Raw genomic sequence first — 26,165 nt, 5'->3', positions numbered from 1 at the left:
GAGACTAGCTTTCAATTCCAGATATTATTAATTGAATTTACATTCAAATGTGGGATTTGAACCCATGTCCCCAGAGCTTTAGCCAGGTCCTCCAGTCCAATGACATTGTCACTGTGCCATCATCTCCCTAGTAATTCCAGCATTATTCCAACACAGTAGTTTACCTAATTCCCAATCCCATTTCCATCTTTGAGGATTACCTGAAGACAACATGCCTCTGTTGTTGGACCATCCTCATGATATCATTCCTGAGACATTCCGCATAAAGGGATACGGCCCTCTGGTAGTTTGGACCAATGATGACAAAAATGAGAAGAATATCAACGGATGGAGGGAGGTCATAGAAAGTTCCAGTAAATATGCTTGGTCCTGTGAGAGCTGACAGCACCTGGACCTAAGAATGACACAGTAATGTGTTCAAAATTGCTTCACTTGCACATAAAATCATCCAACATTCTTAATAGGCATCAGAATGGGCCTAAATTTTCAAAGAATCCTACAGTGCAGAAGGAGGCCATTCAGCCCATCAAGTTTGCACCAACCACAGTCTAGTTCTAGTCCCCCTGACACTAAGGGCAATTTAGCATAGCCAATCCATCTAACCCGCACACCTTTGGACTGTGGGAGGAAACCGGAGCACCTGGAGGAAACCCATGCAGACATGGGGAGGACGTGCAAACTCTGCACAGACAGTGACCCAAGCTGGGAATCGAACCCGGGTCCCTGGCGCTGTGAGGCAACATTGAGGCAGTAGTTCTCCCTGGATCCCACATGATCTAACCTTATTGACCAGTCTATCATGCAGCACCTTTTCGAAGGCCTTGTTAGAGTCCATGTAGACAACGCCTATCGCACTGCCCTCATCTATTTTCTTGGTCACCCCTTCAAAAACTCTATCAAATTCCTAAGACATGCACGCACAAACCCAGCACCATCTGGGATCAGAGACAAGAGTACGACCGGCTGATCGGCAGACGACTCCAGATTGAGATGGAACCAGGGCTGTTGAGACTTCTGAGAGCGGGGGGGGCGGGAAGAAAAGACTCACTGTGCAAGCACTTGTGTGATGTAGGGTAGCGAGGGGAGGTGTAACATTGTCCAGCAGCCAGCTGTACTGTTTGACATGTACTGGAGAGACACAGCGCAGGACACTGGGCAGGCCCCACACGTGGGAAGAGGTCCCAGAACCTGCAAATTCAAATGAGAGAAAGAGAAAATAAATTTGAACATTGCTGAAAGGGTAAGCTCTTCATCGTGCACTCACCAGGACAGATCACAAACAGTAAAGGGAGCAACAATTTATACCTCATGGGAAGAGAGTGTTGATTGGTTGGACTCTGATTGGTAGAGACACGGTGGGTGGCATGGTGGCACTAGGGGGCAGCATGGTGGCACAGTGGTTAGCACTGCTGCCTCAGAGCGCCAGGGACCCGGGTTTGATTCCTGGCTTGGGTCATTATCTGTGTGGAGTTTGCACGTTCTCCCTGTGTCTGCATGGGTTTCCTCCGGGTGCTCCGGCTTCCCCCCACAGTCCAAAGATGTGCGGGTTAGGTGGATTGGCCGTGCTAAATTGCCCCCTAGTGTCAGGGGGACTAGCTAGGGTAAATGCATAGGGTTATGGGGATAGGGGCTGAGTGAGATTGTGGTTGGTACAGACTTGATGGGCCAAACGGCCTCCTCCTGCACAGCAGGGATTCTAAGATTCTAGTAAAGGGAACAACATTTTATACTGCATGGGAAGAGAATGTTGATTGGTTGGACTCTGATTGGTAGAGATGGTAGAACAGAGACCACTCCATCTGACGAAGGAGCATTGCTCCGAAAGCTTATGGTATTTGCTACCAAATAAACCTGTTGGACTTTAATCTGGTGTTGTGAGACTTCTTACTGTGCTTACCCCAGTCCAACGCCGGCATCTCCACATCATGGTAGAGATGGTGCCATGGAGAATGCAGCAGGGAGCAGTTAATTGCCAAGCCTTTGTTTGAACTCAAAACAAGCAGGGCGACTCCAGTCTGTCCATTGTGTCCACGGGTGAGATCACATGCCATACACTGGAGTTTGAGATAATAACAGCCTAGGAATTGTTAGAGGCAATTCCAATTGTCCATCTCGAAGGACAAGGGCAGTAGATACATGGGAACACCGCCATCACTTGCAAGCTCCCCTCCAAGCCTCACTCCATCCTGACTTGGAAATATATCGGCCGTTCCTTCACTGTCGCTGGGTCAAAATCCTAGGACTCCCTCCCTAACAACACTACCTACACCACATGCGGATCAAGAAAGCAGCTCATCACAGTCTTCTCAAGGGCAATTATGAGTGGACGTCAAATACTGGCCCAGCCAGTGACACCCACATCCTGAGGAAGAATTTTTTTTTTTAAATCAGAGGTCTATCTCTGTCACAGACCTCTGACAAGTCACTCTCTGTCTGTTGGCATGATACAATGAGGATAACAGATTAAGGTGAGTTGGCAAAAGAGGAAAACATGAGATAGAGTCATTGTCACAGAGTCACGGAGCACAGGAAAAGGCCCTTTGACCCATCAAGTCTGTGCCAGTCAAAGATGAGAAGGTTTATCTTTTGCAGTGAGTTTCTGTGACCTGGGCAGCACTGCCTGAAAGGGCGGTGGAAGTAGAATTGTTTTTTGTTTATTAGTGTCACAAGTAGGCTTACATTAACACTGCAATGAAGTTACTGTGAAAATCCCCCCAGTCGCCACACTCCGGCGCCTGTTCGGGTAACACTGAGGGAGAATTTAGCACGGCCAATGCACCCTAACCAGCACGTCTTTCGGACTGTGGGAGGAAACCGGAGCACCCGGAGGAAACCCACGCAGACACGGGGGAGAATGTGCAGACTCCGCACAGACAGTGACCCAAGCCGGGAATCGAACCCAGGTCCCTGGCACTGTGAGGCAGCAGTGCTAACCACTGTGCCACCGTGCCGCTGTTCAACAGTAACTTTCAAAAGAAAAATATAGGAATATTTGAAGGGGTGAAAATTGCAGAGTTACGGAGTCATGGTCCTTGCAAAAGAGCTATAATGGGCTAAATGGTCTCCTTCTGTAATGCAAGATCCTTTGATTGTGCAATCCGATAATACATTTGTTAACTAATCATAGCAAGCAATTTTTATCAATTAGCCTGCAAACTCAGCAGTGACATGAGTAATTGAAGGGGTTTACTCTTCTTGCTCTTTACCAGCTCAATACTGTTCTTGAGTGGAGTTCAGTTTGATTCCAATAGCGAACAGATTTGAAAAAGGAAAAAAAACATTTACCACCCATCCTTCCCGAAGGCACTCGCCCTTGTTCACAGATTCCATCAATTCCTTACCCAAATGCCTTTTCTTTGCGTGAGAAGACCAAAGAGGGCCCCACAGTGGCACAGTGGTTAGCACTGCTGCCTCACAGCGCCAGGGACCCGGGTTCGATTCCCGGCTTGGGTCACTATCTGTGTGGAGTTTGCACGTCCTCCCTGTTTCCTCCGGGTGCTCCGGTTTCCTCCCACACTCCAAAGATATGCGGGTTAGGTGGATTGACCATGCTAAATTGCCTCTTAGTGTCCAAAGATGTGCAGGTTAGGTGGATTGAACCATGCTAAGTTGCCCCTTAGTGTTCCAAAATATGCAGGCTAGGTGGATTAGCCATGGTAAATGTGTGGGGTTGCAGGGATAGGGTAGGGGGAGAGGGCCTGGGTAAGATACTCTGTCAAGGAGTCGGTGCAGATTCGATGGGCCAAGTGGTCTCTTCTGCACTGTAGGGATTCTATGATGCTATGATTACAATGTTAGCTGAGAGAGGGTGGAATCAGAGGTCAGTTTTCCAACAGAGTCACCTGGAGTCATTTTAATTATGCCCTGATAACGCATAATGATCAATAATGAGTTAACTGCAAATTATACACCACTGTTCACCATCCTCAAGTATTCCATTCAACGGATTCAGTGGAAGAGCAAATCAGGCGCATTTTTAGAGAATTATTTCATGGGATGTGGACTGGGCTGGCATTTATTTCCCTTCCCTAATTGCCCTTGAACTGAGTAGTTTGCTCGTCCATTTCAGAGGGGCAGTTATGAGTCAACCACATTGCTGTGGGCCTGGAGTCACATGTAGACCAGACCAGGTAAGGACGGCAGATTTCCTTCCCTAAAGGGACATTAGTGAACCAGATGGGTTTATACAGCAATCGTTGATAGCTGTAACGGTCACTGTTACTGAGACTAGCTTTCAATAGAGGTAGAACGTTACCAATTGAATCAAGTGATTGGGTGGACTAGAATGTTAGGACCTCGGTATAAGATTCAATGAAAGATGTTTAAGAACGGAAGGTACCTTTTATTGTACACAACGACGTTTTGTCATTTTTTCGTGTGATGTGGGCATCGCTGGCAAGGCCAGCATTTGTTGCCCATCCCTAATTGCCCTTGAACTGAGTGGTCGACCATTTCAGAGGGGCAGTTAAGAGTCAACCACATTACTGTGGGTCTGGAGTCACATGTAGGCCAGAACGAGTGAGGACGGCAGATCCAGATGTGTTGTTACAACAATTAGCAGCTTCATGGCCACCATCACTGAGACTAGGGACAGGAATTTTACAGTCTCGCTTAAGCGAGACCGGAAATTCCCGCCCGAGGTCAGCGGACATTTCCATTGTCCGCCCCTCCTCTGCTCCGACTACATGGTGGACGGGGCAGTAGAATTCTGGCATAGCTTTCAATTACAGGTTTTTACTAATTGAATCTAAATTCCACACAACGGCTGTGGTGGGATTTGAACCAGCATTAGCCTGGGCCTCTAGAGTATTCGACCAGTGACATTACCACTACGTCACAGTCAGAGAGTGCCTTGGCTGAGTGCACGTTGCAGTATGTGACTGTGAAGTAAGTGTATGTAAGCTGTATGAATGGTCTCACAGTGAGAACAATTCTGTCGGGGTTAGCTGCTTCAGTTACTGTACCTGATATGTACCCGACAGCAGTGGAAAACGTAGGGAAGTTCAGATCGGAAAGGATTCTTTCAGTTGGCACGGAGTTGATTAACCGAAACCTGGAGAGCACAAGTATTGAGATAGTAACACTCGGCTATGGTAGTGTAGCAGTTACTATATCAGACTAACAACCCCGGAGCCATTGACACGAGTTAACCATTTGGGGTTTTGACAAGATTCCAGGATACAGTGGAAATTAGGAGCAGGCCACTCTGCCCCTCGAGCCTGCTACCCCATTCAATAATGATCATGGCTGATCTGATTGTAATCTCAACCCCATATTCCTGCCGACCCCTGATAACCCTTCACCCCCCACAAGTATAACATGTTATATTTTTAAAGTCATTTTCCTGGTGCTAATTCACAAATGATCAGATTCAATGTATTGCTGAGGTACTCTTCCTCTCTTGTGAAACCATGACTACTGTACCCAAGCACCCCATTAATGGTCAGTTTTCAATGTTTTTTTTTTGTTTGTGGGACATGGGCGTCGCTGGCTGGGCCAGCATTTATTGTCCATCCCTAGTTGCCCGAGGGCAGTTGAGAGTCAACCACATTGCTGTGTCTCTGGAGTCACATGTAGGATAAGGACGGCAGATTTCCTTCCCTAAAGGACATTAGTGAACCAGACTGGTTTTTCCGACAATCGACAATGGTTTCACGGTCATCAGTAGATTCTTAATTCCAGATTTTTTTTTATTATTGAATTTGAATTCCACCATCTACCGTGGCGGGATTCGAACCCGGGTCCCCAGAACATTAGTTGAGTTTCTGAATTAATACTCTAACAATAATACAACTAGGCCATCACCTCCCCCTTTGTGACATTGGTGACATTGTTAAACAGGTGATGGATATTTGTATACATGTAAATGGGGATAGCTGGAACAATGGGGTAGGAATAGGGTTGACTGTGAACTAAGTCAATAAACTCTCTCTAGCAAAGAAAGGAACTGTGTCTTAGTTTTAACTCCCACCAACTGGCATGGACCTGATTAACATTAATAGGGCTTGCTCACCATAGTGAAAGTACAGGAATTTTGAAATCCCCATCATAGTCTTTAAATCCCTCCAAGGCCTCATCCCTCTTGATCTTGGTAGCCTCCTCCAGCCCCAGAACCCTCTTAAAATGCTGTGCTCCTCTAATTCGGGCCTGTGGCACATCCCCAGTTTTAATCACTCCGTCATTGCCGGCTGTGCCTTCAGCTGCCTGGGCCCAAAGCTCTGCAAGTCCCTGACTTTAAACCTCACCACCTCTCTCTCTCTGCTCCTTTAACTTACCCATTGAAGTGTATTTCTAGAGAAGATCAAGAATCTGGTGAACTGGTGCGACGACAGAAACCTCTCCCTCAATGTCAGTAAAACGAAGGAGATAGTCATCGACTTCAGGAAGCCTAGTGGAGAACATGCCCCTGTCTACATCAACGGGAATGAAGTGGAAATGGTCGAGAGCTTCAAAGTTCTAAGTGTTCAGATCACCAACAACCTGTCCTGGTCCCTCCATGCCGACACTATAGTTAAGAAAGCCCACCAACACCTCTACTTTCTCAGAAAACTAAGGAAATTTGGCACGTCAGCTATGACTCTCACCAACTTTTACAGATGCACCATAGAAAGCATCCTTTCTGGTTGTATCACAGCTTGGTATGGCTCCCGCTCTGCCCAAGACCGCAAGAAACTACAAAGGGTCATGAACGTAGCCCAGTCCATCACACAAACCAGCCTCCCACCCATTGACTCCGACTACACTTCCTGCTGCCTCGGAAAAGCAGCCAGCATAATCAAGGACCCCACACACCCTGGACATACTATCTTCCAATTTCTTCCGTTGGGAAAAAGATACAAAAGTCTGAGGACACGTACCAGCCGACTCAAGAAGAGCTTTGTCCCTGCTGACATCAGACTTTTGAATGGACCTACTTTATATTTTCTCGACACCCTAGCTATGACTGTAACGTTACATTCTGCATCCTTTCCTTTCCTTCTCCCCTATGTACTCTATGAACGGTATGCTTTTTCTGTGTAGTGTGCAAGAAACAATACTTTTCACTGTATCCCGATACATGTGACAATAACAAATCAAATCAAATCAAGTTGTTGTTGCCGCTTACCGTTCCGACCGCTGTTGGATTCGGCGGACGAACCCCATGTACGGGTTACGAGGCAGCTCTGGCCTGTTCAGCAGCTCGACACACAGCTCCTCTATGCTTCGCTGAAGCCCCGTCACATCCAAGTATTTCCACAACATGTTCAGTCTCCGAGCTACATTCGGGTCACTGGACTGAGGGGCCTTGGGCCTCAGGAACAGCCGTCCTGACATTTCTGCTGCTGAAACATTTAGACCAGAAAATACTTTTCACATCTCTTTGTTTCCCTCAATGTTCCATTCTCACCCCCTCATGGAATAATTGGATTTTTGCTGGAATACCATTCCATAATTACTGGCCGCCCCTCAGGGGCGGCACGGTGGCACAGTGGTTAGCACTGCTGCCTCACAGGGACCCTGGTTCAATTCCCGGCTTGGGTCACTGTCCATGTGGAGTCTGCACATTCTCCCCATGTCTGCGTGGGTTTCCTCCGGGTGCTCCGGTTTCCTCCCACAGTCTGAAAGACGTGCTGGTTAGGTGCATTGACCCGAACAGGCACCAGAGTGTGGCGACAAGGGGAATTTCGCAGTAACTTCATTGCATTGTTAATGTAAGTTACTTATGACTAATAAATAAACATTACTTTACTTTACAATTTACAGTCAGTGGAGTATTATTGAACATAGAATCCCTACAGTTCAGAAGGCCATCCGGCCCATCTCTCCGACAGAACATTCCACCCAGGCCCTAACCCTGTGTACTTACCCCGCTATTCCCCATCACCTACAAATCTTAAGATGGGAAGGGGCAATTTAGCTCGTCCAATCCACCTAACCTGCACATCTTTGGACACTAAGGGGCAATTTAGCATGGCCAATCCACCTAGCCCACACATCATTGGACACTAAGGGACAAATTAGCATGACCAATCCACTTATCCCACGCATCTTTGGACTGTGGGAAGAAACCGGAGCACCCGGAAGGCACCTATGCAGACACGGGGAGAACATGCAAACTCCGCACAGTCACCCGAGGCCGGAATTGAACATGAGTTCCTGGTGCTGTGAGGCAGCAGTGCTAACCACTGTGCCACGCATGTGATAAGTTGGGCCATAAAAGACTAGATAATGCAAAACGAGACTTCTTTCAGTCAAACAAAAAGAACCTAATGAAAATATAATCTGAAAATATAGTATAAAAATATATATCTGGCCAGAGATACGAACTCTCTAATATGATTGAAATGCAAAGTTTAAGGGAAACAGTGATGGAGTGACAATGTCATGGGGCTGGTAATCCAGAAACCCTGGTTAATGTTCTGGGGAGGCGGGTTCAAATCCCAAAGTAGCAGCTGGTGGAGCTTAAATTCAGTTCATAAATCTAGAGAATATAAAGCTAGTTTTTGTGCAGGTGGTTGTAAAAAATACCCAACAGGTTTATAAATGTCCTTTAGGGAAGAAAATCAGCTGTATTTGGGCCAGCTTGGCCTGCACGTGAGTCCAGATCCACTGGCAATTGACCCTTTGAAATGACCCAGCACAGCAACTCAGTTCAGGGGCAATTAGGGTATGGGCAATGTTGGGTCCATTCATTCGTTTGAAGAGACGAGAGGACAGCACTAGGTACGAGTTTTAAGATGGTTTTCGTTTATTGAACAGAACTTTAAAAATTAACATGACAAAAGCAAAGAAAAACAAACTTGGAGACTGGCCTCTCAGCCAGGCCCTTGAACTGAACTGAACTTGAACACACTGAACTGAAACACTCTAAAATCCAAACTATATTTCAACCCTTATCTCATTATTGGAAGTGTTTTTCGCAGGCTGTTTCTGTCTAGAAAAACAATCCTTGCAGCTGCTGTCATGCTGTTGTTTGCCTGCATTGTGTACCCTTCAGGAATGCAGTCAATTTTTAGCTAACCCATCATGCCTTCTGGTTCTACATATAGTCAAGCTAGCTACAATTGGTCAGCTTAGCAGAGTTAGTTCACCCCTACAGTCTAGCATTTAAATGTAATTGTGCTTAGGCAGAAATATCTTAAAATGAAGGCTTTACAGAGACTGAAGCAAACAGGGCTAAGCACACACAGGATCTCTCAGGCAACAAATGCAGGCTTTTTCAGTGACATGTTTGGTGATAATTAACGAGTTTGGTATTTGCAATGTTCTTATTGAGCTCTCTTTAATCTGTGGCTCTGATATTGTGTTTCTCACTGTTCTCGTGGGCCGTCATAGAATCTAGAAACCCTACAGTGCAGAAGAGGCCATTTAGCCCATTGTGTTTGCACTGACTCTTCCCCCACTCTATCTCTGTAATCCCACACATTTCCCATGGCTAATCCATCTAAACTACACATCTTGGGACACAAAGGGGCAATTTAGCATGGCCAATCCACCTAACCTGCATATACACCCAGCAGGAGTCATAGAAACAAGGGCAGGCCATTCAACCTTTTCAGCCTGTTCTGACGTTCAAGGAGATCATGGCTGATCTGTATCTTGACTCCAATGACTTGCCTTGGCCCCATGTTGCTTGGCAAAATCTCAAATTTAGCATTATTGAGTTTGCTTACCATGGCAGAGTTCCACCCTGATCCCACCTTTTTGTGTGAAACTGTTTCCTAACTTCTCCCCTGAATGAGCTTTCGATCATACCCCTTTGTCCTAGACCCCAAATGGATTTTAGATGATCATAGAATCCCTACAGTGCAGGAGACCATTCGGCCCATCGAGCCTACACCGATTCTACTCACCGACAGAGTATCTTACCAAAGCCCTTTTCCCTGCCCTATCCTGCAGCCCACTCAGTTCAGGGGCAATTAGGGTATGGGCAATATTTATCACGGCTAATCCACCTAACCTGCACATCTTTGAAGTGTGGGAGGAAACCCACGCCGACACGGGGAGAATGTGCAAACTCCACACAGACAATCACCCACAGCCGGAATCGAACCCAGATCCCTGGCGTTGCAAGGCAGCAGTGCTAACCACTATGCCACCGTGCTGCCCTCAGAGGGTATGCCCTCTGTCCTATACCCTGAATGAGCTTTAGGCTGCAGTGCCAGGGACCTGGGTTCGATTCCCAGCTTGGGTCACTCTCTGTGCGGAGATTGTGGTTGATGCAGACTCAATGGGCTGAATGGCCTCCTCCTGCACTGTAGGGATTCTAAGAAAAGGAATTCAGAGTGAATCTCTTTACTCAGAGTGGTTAGAATGTGAAACTCACAACCATAAAGAGCAATTGAGGCAAATAGCATAAATACATTTAAAACGTGCTGGTTAGATGCATTGGCCATGCTACATTCTCCCTCAGTGTACCCGAATAGGTGCCCTGTCCTACTCCCCTCTGTCCACCAGATCAATTAATTTCATCAGGGGAGGAGGAGAGAAAATTGAAGCTTGAAAAGTAGATAAATGTTGAGTCAAAATGAATGCACACAGCTTCTTTAAATTTGGGAGTACACAGCAAAATAAATCCTGAAAGCTTCTTCAGGCCTGTGAAAAACCTTCTTCTCACCAGCTTTACCTCAGGACCCCAATAGCTCACACCATCTGCCAAGGATGTGGGCAGCACGGTGGCAGAGTGGTTAGCACTGCTGCTTCATAGCACCAGGGACCCGGGTTCAATTCTGGCTTGGGTCACTGTCTGTGTAGAGCTTGCATGTTCTCCCCATGTCTACGTGGGTTTCCTCCGGGTGCTCCGGTTTCCTCCCACAGTCCGAAAGACGTGCTGGTTAGGGTGCATTGGCCGTTCTAAATTCTCCCTCAGTGTACCCGAACAGGCGCCAGAGTGTGGCGACTAGGGGATTTTCACAGTAATTTCATAGCAGCGTTAATGTCAGCCTACTTGTGACACTAATATATAAACTTTAAAACTTTGAAAACAATATTCAAACCATTGGATGAACATCAAGAAGATTCCATGTGGTGAGCATGTCGTGACATTATCTTGTTGCAAAATGCTGAGTGCATTTTATTAATTCCCCAGTAATGTCCAGCTCTAGTTTCCAATAATAACACGTTCTCCCTGAATGCCTGGGGACATACCACTGGAAACTGTCCAATCTTTTCTCCCCTGACTGGAGAATGGTAGGTCAATGGTATACACCTGTATATCTTATCCCTCCACACACTGGCACTCCTACAGTTGCTACCCTTCAATAAGATACCATTAAGATTAAATTTATAGGGTGGAATTTTCCTGTCCCATGGGAATCGTAGCGGGTGGGATCTGAGTGGCACGATGGTACAGTGGTTAGCACTACTGCCTCGCAGCTCCAGGGACCTGGGTTCGATTCCCGGCTTGGGTCACTGTCTGTGCGGAGTCTGCACATTCTCCCCGTGTCTGCGTGAGTTTCCTCCCAGTGCCCCGGTTTCCTCCCACAGTCCGAAAGACGTGCATTGACCGTGCTAAATTCTCTCTCAGTGTACCCGAACAGGCGCTGGAGTGTGGCGACTATTGGATTTTCACAGTAACTTCATTGCAGTGTTGATGCAAGCCTACTTGTAACACTAATAGATTTTTAAAGAGGTGGCAACTGGACCAAATGGAGAGGTGGTGGCATGGTGGTAGTGATGGACTAGTAATCCAGAGACCCAGGGCAATCATCTGGTGACCTGGGATAAAGTCCAACCTTCTGTGCATGGTGGCACAGTGGTTAGCACTGCTGCCTCACAGCACCAGGGACTTGGGTCCCATTCCCAGCTTGGGTCACTGTCTGTGTGGAGTCTGCACATTCTCCCCGTGTCTGCATGGGTTTCCTCCGGGTGCTCCGGTTTCCTCCCACACTGCAAAGATGTGCGGGTTAGGTGGATTGGCCATGATAAATTTCCCCTTAGTGTGAGGGGGACTAGCTAGGGTAAATATGTGGGGTTACGGGAATAGGGCCTGGGTGGGATTGTGATCGGTGCCTCACAGCGCCAGGGACCCAGGTTTGATTCCCGGCTTGGGTCACTGTCTGTGTGGAGTTTACACATTCTCCCCGTGTCTGCGTGGGTTTCCTCCGGGTGCTCCGGTTTCCTCCTACAGTCTGAAAGATGTGCAGGTTAGGGTGCATTGGCCGTGCTAAATTCTCCCTCAGTGTACCCGAACAGGTACCGGAGTGTGGCGACTGGGGGATTTTCACAGTAACTTCATTGCAGTGTTAATGTAAGCCTACTTGTGATACTAATTAATAAACCTTAAACTTTTTTAAAAAACTTAAACTTTAACTTAAAAAACTTTAAACTTTAAAAACAAACGTTAAACTTTTTTTAAAAAACTTAAACTTTAACTTTAAAAAGTTTGAACTTTTTTAAAAAACTTAAACTTTAACTTTAAAAACTTTAAACTTTTTTAAAAACTTAAACTTTGACTTTAAAAACTTTACTTTAAAAGAAATTTAAACTTTAACTTTAAAAACTTTTCTGTCAGTGGGACTGATCCAGATGTTGTGGTCAATGGCAAAGAGGCTGCCAACAGCTGGAAGAAAGGTCTCGCGGAGTCAGTGACGTGGCCTCCCCTCAACAGCCGGCAGTTTGAATCTGGCGCCAAGTCAGTAGGGCGGGACCGGGGCGGGGCGAGGCAACGTCTTGGTCACAGTGACGCCAGTACGCACGTTGACGCCGTCACGCACGCCAAACCCGGAAGTCACGCTCACTCAAAACACCCTCCCCTGGAAATGAAACATTTCTCTGCCTCTTCATTTAAAATTTTCAGACAATTGGACGTATGATTATGAGCGGGTTAGAATGAAAGCTAAAACAAAAAGATACACTTTTGAAAGATCCATATGTATATTTTATTTTTTAAAATCTTTATTTTACTTTTCAAAATGTTATTTTAAAGTTTTTTTAAAAAGTTTTATTTTATTGGAGTCACAAGTAGGCTTACAGTCACACTGCAATGAAGTTAGTGTGAAAATCCCCCAGTCGCCACATTCCGGCGCCTGTTCCTGTTCGGGTACACTGAGGGAGAAATTTGACAATCTGCAAATATAAAATGAGCTGTTCAGTGTTAATAGTCTCCAAGTGGCACAGTGGTTAGCACTGCTGCCTCACAGCGTCAGGGACCTGGGTTCAATTCCCGGCTTGGGTCACCGTCTGTGTGGAGTCTGCACATTCTCCCCGTGTTTGCGTGGGTTTCCTCCGGGTGCTCCGGTTTCCTCCCACACTCCAAAGATGTGCGGGTTAAGTGGATTGGCCATGCTAAATTACCCTTTAGTGTGCCGGGATGCGTAGGTTAGAGGGATTAGGGGGTAAGTATGTCGGGTAACGGATAGGGCCTGGGCGGGATTGGTGTCGATGGAGACTCGATGGGCCAAATGGCCTCCTTCTGCACTGTAGGGATTCTATAATTCTATGGACAATCATCATTGATTCTGTCTGGAGCAAAGAACAAAGAAAATTACAGCACAGGAACAGGCCCTTCGGCCCTCCAAGCCTGCACCGACCATGCTGCCCGACTTAACTAAAACCCCCCCATCCTTCCGGGGACCGTATCCCTCTATTCCCATCCTAATCATGTATTTGTCAAGACGCCCCTTAAAAGCCACTACTGTATCCGATTCCACTATCTCCCCAGGCAGCGAGTTCTAGGGAAGGAAATCTGCCGTCCTTACCCTGGTCTGGCTTCTGTTGTTAAACAACAAATTTCTGCACAAGCACTCAGATGGGATGGTCACAGACCTGAAACGTTAACTCTGTTTCTCTCTCTGCAGGCGCTGCCAGGCTTGCTGAGTATTTCCAGTACTTTCTGATCATCACACAGACTAAAACATGTCTGTATTTAGATGATGTGGAGATGCCGGCGTTGGACTGGGGTAAACACAGTAAGAAGTTTAACAACACCAGGTTAAAGTCCAACAGGTTTATTTGGTAGCAAAAGCCACACAAGCTTTCGAGGCTCTGAGCCCCTTCTTCAGGTGAGTGGGAATTCTGTTCACAAACAGAACTTATAAGACACAGACTCAATTTACATGAATAATGGTTGGAATGCGAATACTTACAACTAATCCAGTCTTTAAGAAACAAAACAATGGGAGTGGAGAGAGCATCAAGACAGGCTAAAAAGATGTGTATTGTCTCCAGACAAGACAGCCAGTGAAACTCTGCAGGTCCACGCAACTGTGGGAGTTACAAATAGTGTGACATAAATTCTGATTCTAGGATCGCATGATAAAGACTCAGGAGGAAAAAAGCAGAAATATTTATGTGAAATAGTGTGACATAAACCCAATATCCCGGTTGAGGCCGTCCTTGTGTGTGCGGAACCTGGCTATCAGTTTCTGCTCCGCGACTCTGCGCTGTCGTGTGTCGCGAAGGCCGCCTTGGAGAACGCTTACCCGAATATCAGAGGCCGAATGCCCGTGACCGCTGAAGTGCTCCCCAACAGGAAGAGAACAGTCTTGCCTGGTGATTGTCGAGCGGTGTTCATTCATCCGTTGTCGCAGCGTCTGCATAGTTTCCCCAATGTACCATGCCTCGGGACATCCTTTCTTGCAGCGTATCAGGTAGACAACGTTGGCCGAGTTGCAAGAGTATGTACCGTGTACCTGGTGGATGGTGTTCTCACGTGAGATGATGGCATCTGTGTCGATGATCCGGCACGTCTTGCAGAGGTTGCTGTGGCAGGGTTGTGTGGTGTCTTGGTCACTGTTCTCCTGAAGGCTGGGTAGTTTGCTGCGGACAATGGTCTGTTTGAGGTTGTGCGGTTGTTTGAAGGCAAGAAGTGGGGGTGTGGGGATGGCCTTGGCGAGATGTTCGTCTTCATCAATGACATGTTGAAGGCTCCGGAGGAGATGCCGTAGCTTCTCCGCTCCGGGGAAGTACTGGACAACGAAGGGTACTCTGTCCACTGTGTCCCGTGTTTGTCTTCTGAGGAGGTCGGTGCGGTTTTTCGCTGTGGCGCGTTGGAACTGTTGATCAATGAGTCTAGCGCCATATCCTGTTCTTATGAGGGCATCTTTCAGCGTCTGGAGGTGTCTGTTACGATCCTCCTCATCCGAGCAGATCCTGTGTATACGGAGGGCTTGTCCGTAGGGGATGGCTTCTTTAACGTGTTTAGGGTGGAAGCTGGAGAAGTGGAGCATCGTGAGGTTATCCGTGGGCTTGCGGTACAGTGAGGTGCTGAGGTGACCGTCCTTAATGGAGATGCGCGTGTCCAAGAATGCAACCGATTCCGGAGAGTAGTCTATGGTGAGCCTGATGGTGGGATGGAACTTGTTGATGTCATCATAGAGTTGTTTCAGTGATTGTTCACCATGAGTCCAAAGGAAGAAAATGTCATCGATGTATCTAGTGTATAGTGTATGGCCTCTGATATTCGGGTAAGCGTTCTCCAAGGCGGCCTTCGCGACACACGACACTTGTTGATGTCATCATAGAGTTGTTTCAGTGATTGTTCACCATGAGTCCAAAGGAAGAAAATGTCATCGATGTATCTAGTGTATAGTGTATGGCCTCTGATATTCGGGTAAGCGTTCTCCAAGGCGGCCTTCGCGACACACGACAGCGCAGAGTCGCGGAGCAGAAACTGATAGCCAGGTTCCGCACACACAAGGACGGCCTCAACCGGGATATTGGGTTTATGTCACACTATTTCACATAAATATTTCTGCTTTTTTCCTCCTGAGTCTTTATCATGCGATCCTAGAATCAGAATTTATGTCACACTATTTGTAACTCCCACAGTTGCGTGGACCTGCAGAGTTTCACTGGCTGTCTTGTCTGGAGACAATACACATCTTTTTAGCCTGTCTTGATGCTCTCTCCACTCCCATTGTTTTGTTTCTTAAAGACTGGATTAGTTGTAAGTATTCGCATTCCAACCATTATTCATGTAAATTGAGTCTGTGTCTTATAAGTTCTGTTTGTGAACAGAATTCCCACTCACCTGAAGAAGGGGCTCAGAGCCTCGAAAGCTTGTGTGGCTTTTGCTACCAAATAAACCTGTTGGACTTTAACCTGGTGTTGTTAAACTTCTTACTGTATTTAGATGGCAAGATAGTAATTGGTGTGAGTGGAAGTTATGAATGCGGTCAATAGATGGTGCTATGTCCCAGAGTTCCTATTCTTGAGGTTCCACACAAAGCATTGGGCAATTATAATTCCACTGTGAAAGTGGTTTCAGTGTGTGTTGATACTGAGAAATTTTATGTAAAATTGACGTTAGAACCACTTATAGAGATAGACCATAGAAAGCATCCTTTCTGGTTTTATCACAGCTTGGTATGGCTCCTGCTCTGCCCAAAGACTGCAAGAAACTACAAAGGATTGTGAATGCAGCCCAGTCCATCACGCAAACCAGCTTCCCATCCATTGACTCTGTCTACACTTCCCGCTGCCTTGGAAAAGCAGCCAGCATAATCAAGGACCCCACGCATCCCGGACATTTTCTCTTCCATCTTCTTCCATTGGGAAAAAGATACAAAAGTCTGAAGTCATGTACCAACCAATTCAAGAACAGCTTTTTCCCTGCTGCCATCAGATTTTAGAATGGATCTACAATACGTTAAGCTGATTTTTCTCTACACCCGAGCTATGACTGTAACACTATATTCTGCACCCTCTCCTTTCCTTCTCCCCTATGTACTCTATGAATGGTATGCTTTGTCTGTATAGCGCGCAAGAAACAATACTTTCCACCTTATCCCAATACATGTGACAATAATAAATCAAAGCAAATCAAATCGAGGAAGGTTTGCCCTTCAAGTTATAGCTTGACTGCCTGTGGAGTGAGAAAGATGGTAAATAAAGCAAGTCTTTAAAAAGACACACAAACACACAATTTCCGACCATCCCATGGAGATTGTACACATTTCTGTGACAGTCTTCCGTCTCTCAAGACGGTGGTGGTCAAAACATCGCCTGTTGTGGCCTTGGCGTGGCAGTCTCTCCTACATTTGCTGTGGGCGGGGAAGGGGAGGGCGGGGGGGGGGGGGGGGGGGCAGTAACTGGGCTGAGAAGGTGGACGATTTGCTGGCCCTTGCTTTTTCTCTGGGCTTGCCAGAGTTATTCACTTCTGATCTCCTCTTCCAGCGCCTTTCCAAACAGTCGGCCTCCAGACTCCCAGTGGTCAGTGCCAATTTCTGCCATCTTTATTTCTCAACTTGCAGATGTGATTGTAGTGGAAGTCAGGGACAAAATTCACTGGATGGAAGGTCTTTGGGAAATGTGGCCTTGTGTCCAATAGGTCCCACTAAATGCGTCTGGAGCGTGTGCGTATGTGGGCAAGGGGAGAGGTAACATGCTTGCTGCTTGTGAGTGCCGGTTTGCTTCTCATTTTCAGTCCACATCACTGGCCCGCAGCAATGTGAAGAAAATAAAGAAAAATCTGGAATTCTCTTCCTGTCAGTACACAGGCCACACTAGCTGATCATATCTTTAGAGGTGAAAGCAAAATACAGTGGTTAGCACTGCTGCCTCACAGCGCCAGGGACCCGGGCTCGATTCCCGGCTTGGGTTACCGTCTGTGTGGAGTTTGCACGTTCTCCCCGTGTCTGCGTGGGTTTCCTCCGGGGGCTCTGGTTTCTTCCCATAGTCAGCATGGTGGCACAGTGGGGGCAGCATGGTGGCACAGTGGTTAGCACTGCTGCTCCACAGTGCCAGGGACCCAGGTTCGATTCCAGGCGTGGGTGACTGTCTGTGTGGAGTTTGCAAGTTCTCCCCGTGTCTGCGTGGGTTTCCTCCGGGTGCTCTGGCTTCCTCCCACTGTCCAAAGATGTGTGGGCGAGGTTGATTGGCCATTCTAAATTGCCCCTTCGTGTCCCGGGATGCATATGTTCGAAGGATTAGTGGGCAAATATGAAGGGATATGGGGATAGGGCCTGGGTGGGATTGTGGTTGGTGCAGACTAGATGGGCAGAATGGCCTCTTTCTGCACTGTAGGATTCTATGATTCTTTGCAGAGTCTGCACATTCTCGCCGTGTCTGTATGGGTTTCCTCCGGGTGCTCCGGTTTCCTCCCACAGTCCGAAAGAGGTGCTGGTTAGATGCATTGGCCGTGCTAAATTCTCCTTCTGTGTACCCGAACAGGCGCCGGAGTGTGGCGACTAGGGGATTCTCACAGTAACTTCATTGCAGTGTTAATGTAAGCCTGCTTGTGACACTAGTAAATAGGCTTTAAAAACTTTAAACTTTTTTTTAAAAACTTCATTGCGGTGTTAATGTAAGCCTACTTGTGACACTAATAAATAAACTTTAAAACGTTGCGGATACTGGAATCTGAAAGAAAAACAGAAAAATACTGAAAAATCTCAACAGGTCTGACAGCATCTGTGGAGAGAGAATAGATCCAACGTTCTGAAATCTTTACAGGTCTGTGTTGGAATAACTTATAAGGTTTCACTCATAGCTTTGTTGGTCATTGTCCCTCCGTGGGTGGCTTTATTCTTAACTGAGCCTGCATTCTTTACAATTTTATGTAACAAAAAAGCACCTTTCACAACCACCCCACCCCCCCAGTTCATCTCACAGCGCATTGGAGCTAATCTAGTTCTTCTCCAGTGCAGTCACTGTACAATGTTGGAAACGCAGTGTACACAGCAAGCTCCCACAAACAGCAACGGGAATTGTTCACCATTTACCTGGCTCACACCTGACTTCTCGTTGCAATGAACACGCACTTTCCGCTTTGAGCGGAAAGAAAGTAATCGAAACAAAAGCAGACGAACCCGTCATCTGTCTCATTGACGTTTGCAGAAATGGGTCCCACCAACAGTAGTGAGAGTTGTTTTGCAGTTTCAACGTGCGAAAGCTGAGTTTCAGTGGGTTGTGGAGGAGTTTGTTGGTTAATATCAATATTATTTGACTATCACTAGCTGGTCCATGCTGTTTTGCAACATTTCTGTCAGTGCTGGTTGCACACGGCTCAGGTTAGAGTGTAAGCTGCAGCTTTACCATTCTAAGGTGGCACAGTGGTTAGCACTGCTGCCTCACAGTGCTAGGGACCCCGGGTTCGATTCCCAGCTTGGGTCACTGTCTGTGTGGAGTTTGCACATTCTCCCCGTGTCTGCGTGTGTTTCCTCCGGTTTGCACCCACAGTCCAAAGATGTGCGGGTTAGGTGGATTGGCCATGCCAAATTGCCCCTTTGTGCCAGGGGGACTAGCTAGGGTAAATGCATGGGATTATGGGGATAGGGCCTGGGTGGGATTGTGGTCGGTGCAACTTGATGGGCCGAATGGCCTCATTCTGCACTGTAGGATTCTATGAAGACATGCTGAGTGGGACACTCTGGTCTCCCTCCCATCCTCACCTGAGGTGCTGACACCAAGAGAGGTCACTGGGTGTCAACTGGGAGAAAAATTATTCTTTGCAAACTGTCATAATAGTGACATGAAACTAACAAATTATCATTAAAATTTGACGATTTCTTTAATGTCATTCAGAGCTGATAATATCACTCAGAGAATGGAGCAGCATGGTGGCACAGTGGTTAGCACTGCTGCCTCACAGCGGCAGGGACCCAGGTTCAATTGCAGCCTTGGGTGACTGTCTGCGTGGAGTTTGCACGTTCTCCCCGTGTCTGCATGGGTTTCCTCTGGATGCACTGGTTTTCTACCACAGTCCAAAGATGTGCAGGTTAGATGGATTGGCCATGGTAAATGCCCCTTAGTATCAGGGAGATTAGCAGGGTAAAATACGTGGGGTTACGTGGATAGGGTCTGGGTGGGATTATTGTTGGTGCAGGCTCGATGGGCCGAATGGCCTCTTTCTGCACTGTAGGGATTCTATGATGCTGAGAAGGAAATTTGACATCCTTACCGGGTCTGGCCTACATGTGACCCCAGACCCAAAGCAGACCCAAAATGGAAATGAAGGGTGCCAGTAAAACTTGGCCGGGTGGATCTTGTATACCTTAAAATGGAACTCCAGCATTACTGGCACCAGTATTTTCGCAGCATACAAAGCTACGGACCAAGTGCTGGAAAATGGGATTAGAATAGAATGGTTCTGGGTGGCTAGTACATACATGATGGGCTGAATGGCCTCTTTCTGTGTTGTAAAACTCTGTGACTCTATTATTGATTTTTATTCTACTGGGGTTTGAACATTTTGAACTGTTTTCCCCTTCTGGGACGTGGCTTGACTCTTAACTGCCCTTAACTGCCCTCTGGGCGGCACGGTAGCACAGTGGTTAGCACTGCTGCTTCACAGCTCCAGGGTCCTGGGTTCGATTCCCAGCTCGGGTCACTGTCTGTGGGGAGTTTGCACATTCTCCTCGTGTCTGCGTGGGTTTTCTCCAGGTGCTCCGGTTTCCTCCCACAGTCCAAAGATGTGCGGGTTAGGTTGATTGGCCAGGTTAAAAATTGCCCCTTTGAGTCCTGAGATGTGTAGGTTAGAGGGATTAGTGGGTAAATATGTGGGGGTAGGGCCTGGGTGGGATTGTGGTCGGTGCAGACTTGATGGGTCGAATGGCCTCCTTCTGCACTGTCGGGATTCTATTCTATTCTTTGAAATGGCCTAGCAAGCCATTCGGTTGCCATCACCACTTTCTCAAGAGCAATTAAGCAATGCTCGATGATGGTCAGTGACAATGTGGTGATTGGATAATTGAAATAATAGCGCCTCTGGCACTGCAGCACTCCCTCGGCAGTACTGGGTCGGATAAAAGGGTTTTGGATGTTAGAATCATACAATCCTCACATGGTGCAGAAGGAGACCATTTGGCCCATCGAGTCTGCACCAGTTCACCGACAGAACATCCAACCAGGCCCAATCCCCCTAAACCCCACATATTTACTCTGTTAACCCCCCCTACCTATACACCTTGGGACACTAAGGGACAAATTACCATGGCCAATCAACCTAACCTGCACATCTAGGGGTGGCACGGTGGCACAGTGATTAGCAGGGACCTGGGTTCGATTCCCGGATTGGGTCACTGTCTGTGTGGAATCTGCACATTCTGCATGGGTTTCCTCCAGGTGCTCCGGTTTCCTCCCACAGTCCGAAAGACGTGCTGGTTAGGGTGCATTGGCCATGCTAAATTTTCCCTCAGTGTACCCGAACAGGCGCCAGAGTGTGGTGACTAGGAGATTTTCACAGTCACTTCATTGCAGTGTTAATGTAAGCCTACTTGTGACACTAATAAATAAACTTTAAAAAACTTTGGACTTGTATCTTGAATCCACAACTTTCTGAATCAGAGCTATCAACTGGACATAAAGGCTTCCTTAATAAAGCTATTTTTTCTCAATTTTATCTCTCTCCCACCTATCTCCCTGCTCCCCCAACATCTTCATCTGTCACAGTTTACCCTCTGATTTCAGCTTCTCTGCCGTTTGGCCATTCACATCTTCTATTCTCTCTATGGGCTGCCATTAACAGCCTTTCCCCTTGTTTTTATGGCTACGACTCAACTTTCATTCCCTCACCCTGCAGTATAAATATCTCCCACTTTCTGTGCCTTTTAGCTTTGACAAAGGGTCGTCTGGACTCGAAACGTCAGCTCTTTTCTCTCCTTACAGATGCCGCCAGACCTGCTGAGATTTTCCAGCATTTTCCTTTTTGGTTAAAGGCTTCCTTACTTTTTGTTTACTTCCGTGGATATGTACCAACCACAAAAATAACCTTGATGGGAGTACTGAAACCCTTCTTTCTTAAATGATGTGGAGTTGCCGGCGTTGGACTGGGGTGGGCACAGTAAGTGGTCTCACAACGCCAGGTTAAAGTCCAACAGGTTTATTTGGTAGCACGAGCTTTCAGAGCGCCGCCCCTTCATCAGGCGAGTCCCGATGAAGGGGCAACGCACCGAAAGCTTCGTGCTACCAAATAAACCTGTTGGACTTTAACCTGGTGTTGTGAGACTGCTCACTGTGCCTTCGTTCTCAACACAGGAACTGTTAGCATGGGAGGCCTCCAGAAATTAACCATGCAATCGATTCATGGAATAAGTGCTAATTGAATAGAATTGCATTCTCGGTAAATTTAACACACTGTACTTACTCCGAAGGCTGAGCCGTCTGCGATTAAATACAAAGAAAAGTGTGAACGTATTTCTTTCTCAAAGCTGACCTCACAAATTATTTATCCTCTCCGTTGGGTGAACCTCCTCCACTGTGCGTCCTTGGCAACAGCACCCGCAAGTGTCAACAACAGGAAGAGAGTAGGGGAGCTGCGGAAAGTCACAGACTGAATGGCTAAAGCTTACAATGCCATTCATAAAAAAACGCTCATACCACATCCTGGCGTAAGAAGGCATTGCTTTATTTTATGTCCCCCCCCCCATCCCACCTCCCCCTCACAGATTGTATTCACAAGGTCTGTGTCTTTGAAGGCAAGTTGTGCTTACAGATCTATTTCATGCACTAAGTGGTTGAAGACAACCCTACCTTCCCCAGGCAAGTCAGGGTTAGACCATGAGTTTGACTGCAGGCTTGGAAGAGTGTCCCATACGCTCACTATTCAAGCCCCAAAAACCTAAAGGGGGATTGCATTTGTAAAGCCACGTTTGTCGAAACTGCAACTTCTCACACGCACAGAATTGCATTGAAACTGCGTTGTGCAGGTACATAAAGGGCTGACATTATTGTGGGTTTTAAAAATAGGACACGCGGTGCAAACAGGTCACGATAAAAAAAAATGTGCACAGAAACCAGGGCTGGCAGGATTGAGAGGCGCTCTGCCCGCCCCGTTAGAACCATAGAAAAGTTACAACGCTGAAGGAGGCCGTTCGGCCCATCTTGCCCGTGCCAGCCCGAGGACACCCAGGTGCCCTTTCTAATCCCCCTCCTTCCTGTACCTGGCCCATTGGCTTACAGCAGATCCAGGTAAAGAGGGAACTGATATCAGGAAAGCACATGTGGAGTTTCGGTAACAATCTGAATGTAAACAATGCCTGTAAATGTAGAGGAAATAAAAATTGTCCCCAGGATGCTTTACAAGAGACATAATCAGACAAAACATCGGCACCTCAAAGAATATTTGCAGGTGTACTTTATTTAAAGTGTAATTTATTTATTAGTGTCACGAGTAGGCTTACATTAACACTGCAATGAAGCTACTGTGAAAATCCTCCAGTCGCCACACTCCGGCGCCTGTTCGGGGAACACTGAGGGAGAATTTAGCACGGACAATGCACCCTAACCAGCACGTCTTTTGGACTGTGGGAGGAAACCGGAGCACCCGGAGGAAACCCACGCAGACACTGGGGGGGAGAATGTGCAGACTTCGCCCAGACAGTGACCCAAGCCGGGAATGGAACCCGGGTCCCTGGCAGTGTGAGGCAGCAGTGCTAACCACTGTTCCACCGTACTGCCCCAGAGTGTGACCGTGTAACCAGTGGCTTGGTCAGAAAGATGTGGATTTGAGGGTGAGAGCGTGGAGAGGTCTGTGCTGGGGGGTGGGGGAGTTCTAGATGTTGGAGTTGAGTTGACCGAAGGAACATCTGCCGATTTACCAGGGTGTCCAAGGATGGGAAGAAATAGCCATGAGGAGAAAATTGTCATTCTTTCCACCTGGTTAGACTGAGGGTGGATTTAATAAGACATTTAAAACAATTGAAATATTTGGTATAATGTTAGAGGGGAAGGGGGGGGTGTTGAGGAGGGCTCTGGGTTGGACAGGTTCGATAAAATGTCTTTGCACGTTGGGCGACTTGATCAGGAAGGGTCACAAACAGGAATGTTTGAAGCACAAGATTATTTATTCATTGGATGTGGGCATCTCTGAGGAGGTCCGCTAGCCTGTGTCCCACTCATCCCTAATTGCCCTTGAACTGAATGGCTTGCTAGGCCATTTGGGGTGGCACAGTGGCGCAATGGTTAGCACTGCTGCCTCACAGCGCCAAGGACCTGGGTTCGATTCCCGGCTTGGGTCACCGTCTGTGCGGAGTTTGCACATTCTCCCCCTGTGTCTGTGTGGCTTTCCTCCGGTGCTCCGGTTTCCTTCCCACGGCCTGAAAGATGTGCGGGTTAGGTGGATTGGCCCAGGGTAAATTGCCCCAGGGACTAGCTAGGTTAAATGCCTGGGGATGGGACCTGGGTGGGATTGTGGTTGATGCAGGCTTGATGGGCTGAATGGCCTTTTTCTGCACTGTAGGATTCTATCATTTCAGAAGGACGCTTGAGTCTGGAGTCAGTGAACTAAATGGAGTGTTTTTTTTTACAACGGTTGATAATAGTTTCTTAGTCACCATGACTGAGTTTAACTTTCTCCATTCATTTAAATTCCAGCACCATCTGCCGTGGTGGGATTTGAACCCATGCCCCACCCCACTTCGCTCCCAGCATAAACCGGGTCTCTGGATTACCACTCCACCCCCATTACCCTGGCCCCACTGTCTCCCCTCTAGATAGTTGCAGCGAAGGGCCAGTGTAGAGACAATGGACGGAATGACCTCATTCCCCACTGTAAACATTTGTGGTTTCATGTGGGAAGTGCAGCGACCAGCTTTCGCTCAATAACAAACTTGTAAACAGTCATGAAATGAATCAGCCGCCAATGTATTTCCAACAGTGCGGCTCATAGGAGGGGGATGTGGTCAAGATACCAAACTCTCTGCTCTTTTTTTGCTGAGTTCCACTTAACTCTAAACATCGCAGAACCAAGAGACAAGAGAATGTCAATACAGGAGGGATGGCATCTGCAATATAAATATTATCTCATACCTAGAACCTCCTCCCTAAGCAGTGGTGTAGTAGTATTGTCAGTGGACTAGCAATCCAGAGACCCAGGGTAATGCCCTGGGGACCTGGGTTCGAATCCCTCCTGGCAGGTGGCACCATTTGGCCAGTGAAGTGGTATTGTCGCTAGACTATTAATCCCGAGATCCAGGGAAATCCTCTGGGGACCTGGGTTCGAATCCCTCCTTGGCAGGTGGCACCATTTGGCCAGTGAAGTGGTATTGTCGCTAGACTATTAATCCTGAGATCCAGGGAAATCGTCTGGGGACCCAGATTCGAATCCCACCATTGCAGATGGCAAAACTTTGAATTCAATAAAAAAGAAATCTGGATTTAAAAGTCTAATGATGACCATGAAACCATTGTTGATTGTTGTAAAAATCTGGTCCTTAAGGAAAGGAAATCTGCCGTCCTTACCTGGTCTGGCCTACATGTGACTCCAGAGCCACAGTGTGATTGATTCTTAGCTGCCCTCTGAGTGTCCTAGCAAGCCAGTCAGTTCAAGGACAATTAGGGATGGGCAATAAATCTTGGCCCAGTTGCTGACACCCATGGCCCATAAAAACAATTACCACCATTTCTTTAGACTTCCCATTCTATATTCCCCATTCTACATTTTAGGTACTATATAATTTCACATTGTTGCCATAGTTGGAGAGCAAATTGGCTCAAATCCTGAAGGTGGGGCTTCATATTTTGATGAGCAAATGATACCAGAAACTAGTCATTTTCCAAGAACTTAAAATTGGATTCAAGTGACTCCACACACACACATTATAAAGTCTTTCCTTATATTGTACTGGAGTGGTGTCAATGTACAATCGAACCATTGTTAAAAGCATTTTTGCATCACAAATTGCACGAATCTGCGGTGTTAATATACATTCATCCTAGCTCTGGGTTCCGACTGATCTGTCAACAGATCTGTCAATGGGTGACACGGTGGTACAGTGGTTAGCATTGCTGCCTCTCAGCACCAGGGACCCGGGTTCGATTCCCGGCTTGGGTGACTCTCTGGGTGGAGTTTGCATGTTCTCCCCGTGTCTGCGTGGGTTTCCTCCAGGTACTCCGGTTTCCTCCCACAGCCCAAAGATGTGCAGGTTAGGTGGATTGGCCATACTATATGGCCCCATAGTGTCAGAGGGACTAGCTAGGGTAAATGCATGGGGTTATGGGGATAGAGGCTGAGTGGGATTGTGGTCAGTGTGGACCCGATGGGCCGAATGGCCTCCTTCTTCTTTGTAGGATTCTATGAGACGGTGCCACGGAGAATGCAGCAGGGAGCAGTTAATTTGTTTAAACAAAGACTTGGCAATTAACTGTGTGGAGTTTGCATGTTCGCCCTGTGTCTGCATGCGTTTCCTCCCACAAGTCCGAAAGACATGCAGGTTAGGTGCATTGCCCATGCTAAATTCTCCCTCAGTGTACCCGAACAGGCACTGGAGTGTGGCGACTGGGGATTTTCGCAGTAAACCGCATTG

At 47.2% G+C, this 26,165-nt stretch overlaps 1 protein-coding gene and 1 long non-coding RNA gene across 2 annotated transcripts in view; both read right to left on the bottom strand.

The window, feature by feature from the left end:
• Positions 1–7,314, bottom strand: part of LOC144507598 (uncharacterized) — a 41,179-nt gene extending 33,865 nt beyond the window's left edge. The window contains exons 1-4 of the mRNA XM_078234753.1: positions 7,106–7,314; positions 4,965–5,053; positions 1,049–1,188; positions 201–394 (exon numbers count right to left, since the gene is read on the bottom strand). Coding sequence (XP_078090879.1) covers positions 201–394; positions 1,049–1,188; positions 4,965–5,053; positions 7,106–7,314 — 632 coding nt within the window. The remainder of the gene's footprint in view (positions 1–200; positions 395–1,048; positions 1,189–4,964; positions 5,054–7,105) is intronic.
• The window catches only part of LOC144507797 (uncharacterized), a 266,778-nt gene that overhangs the window by 81,330 nt on the left and 159,283 nt on the right, over positions 1–26,165 (bottom strand). The gene's annotated exons all lie outside the window — the stretch shown is intronic.

This window comes from Mustelus asterias, chromosome 19 (genome assembly GCF_964213995.1).
Source record: "Mustelus asterias chromosome 19, sMusAst1.hap1.1, whole genome shotgun sequence".
Classification (NCBI taxonomy): Eukaryota; Metazoa; Chordata; class Chondrichthyes; order Carcharhiniformes; family Triakidae; genus Mustelus; species Mustelus asterias.
This window is presented reverse-complemented; position numbering and strand designations above follow the sequence as displayed.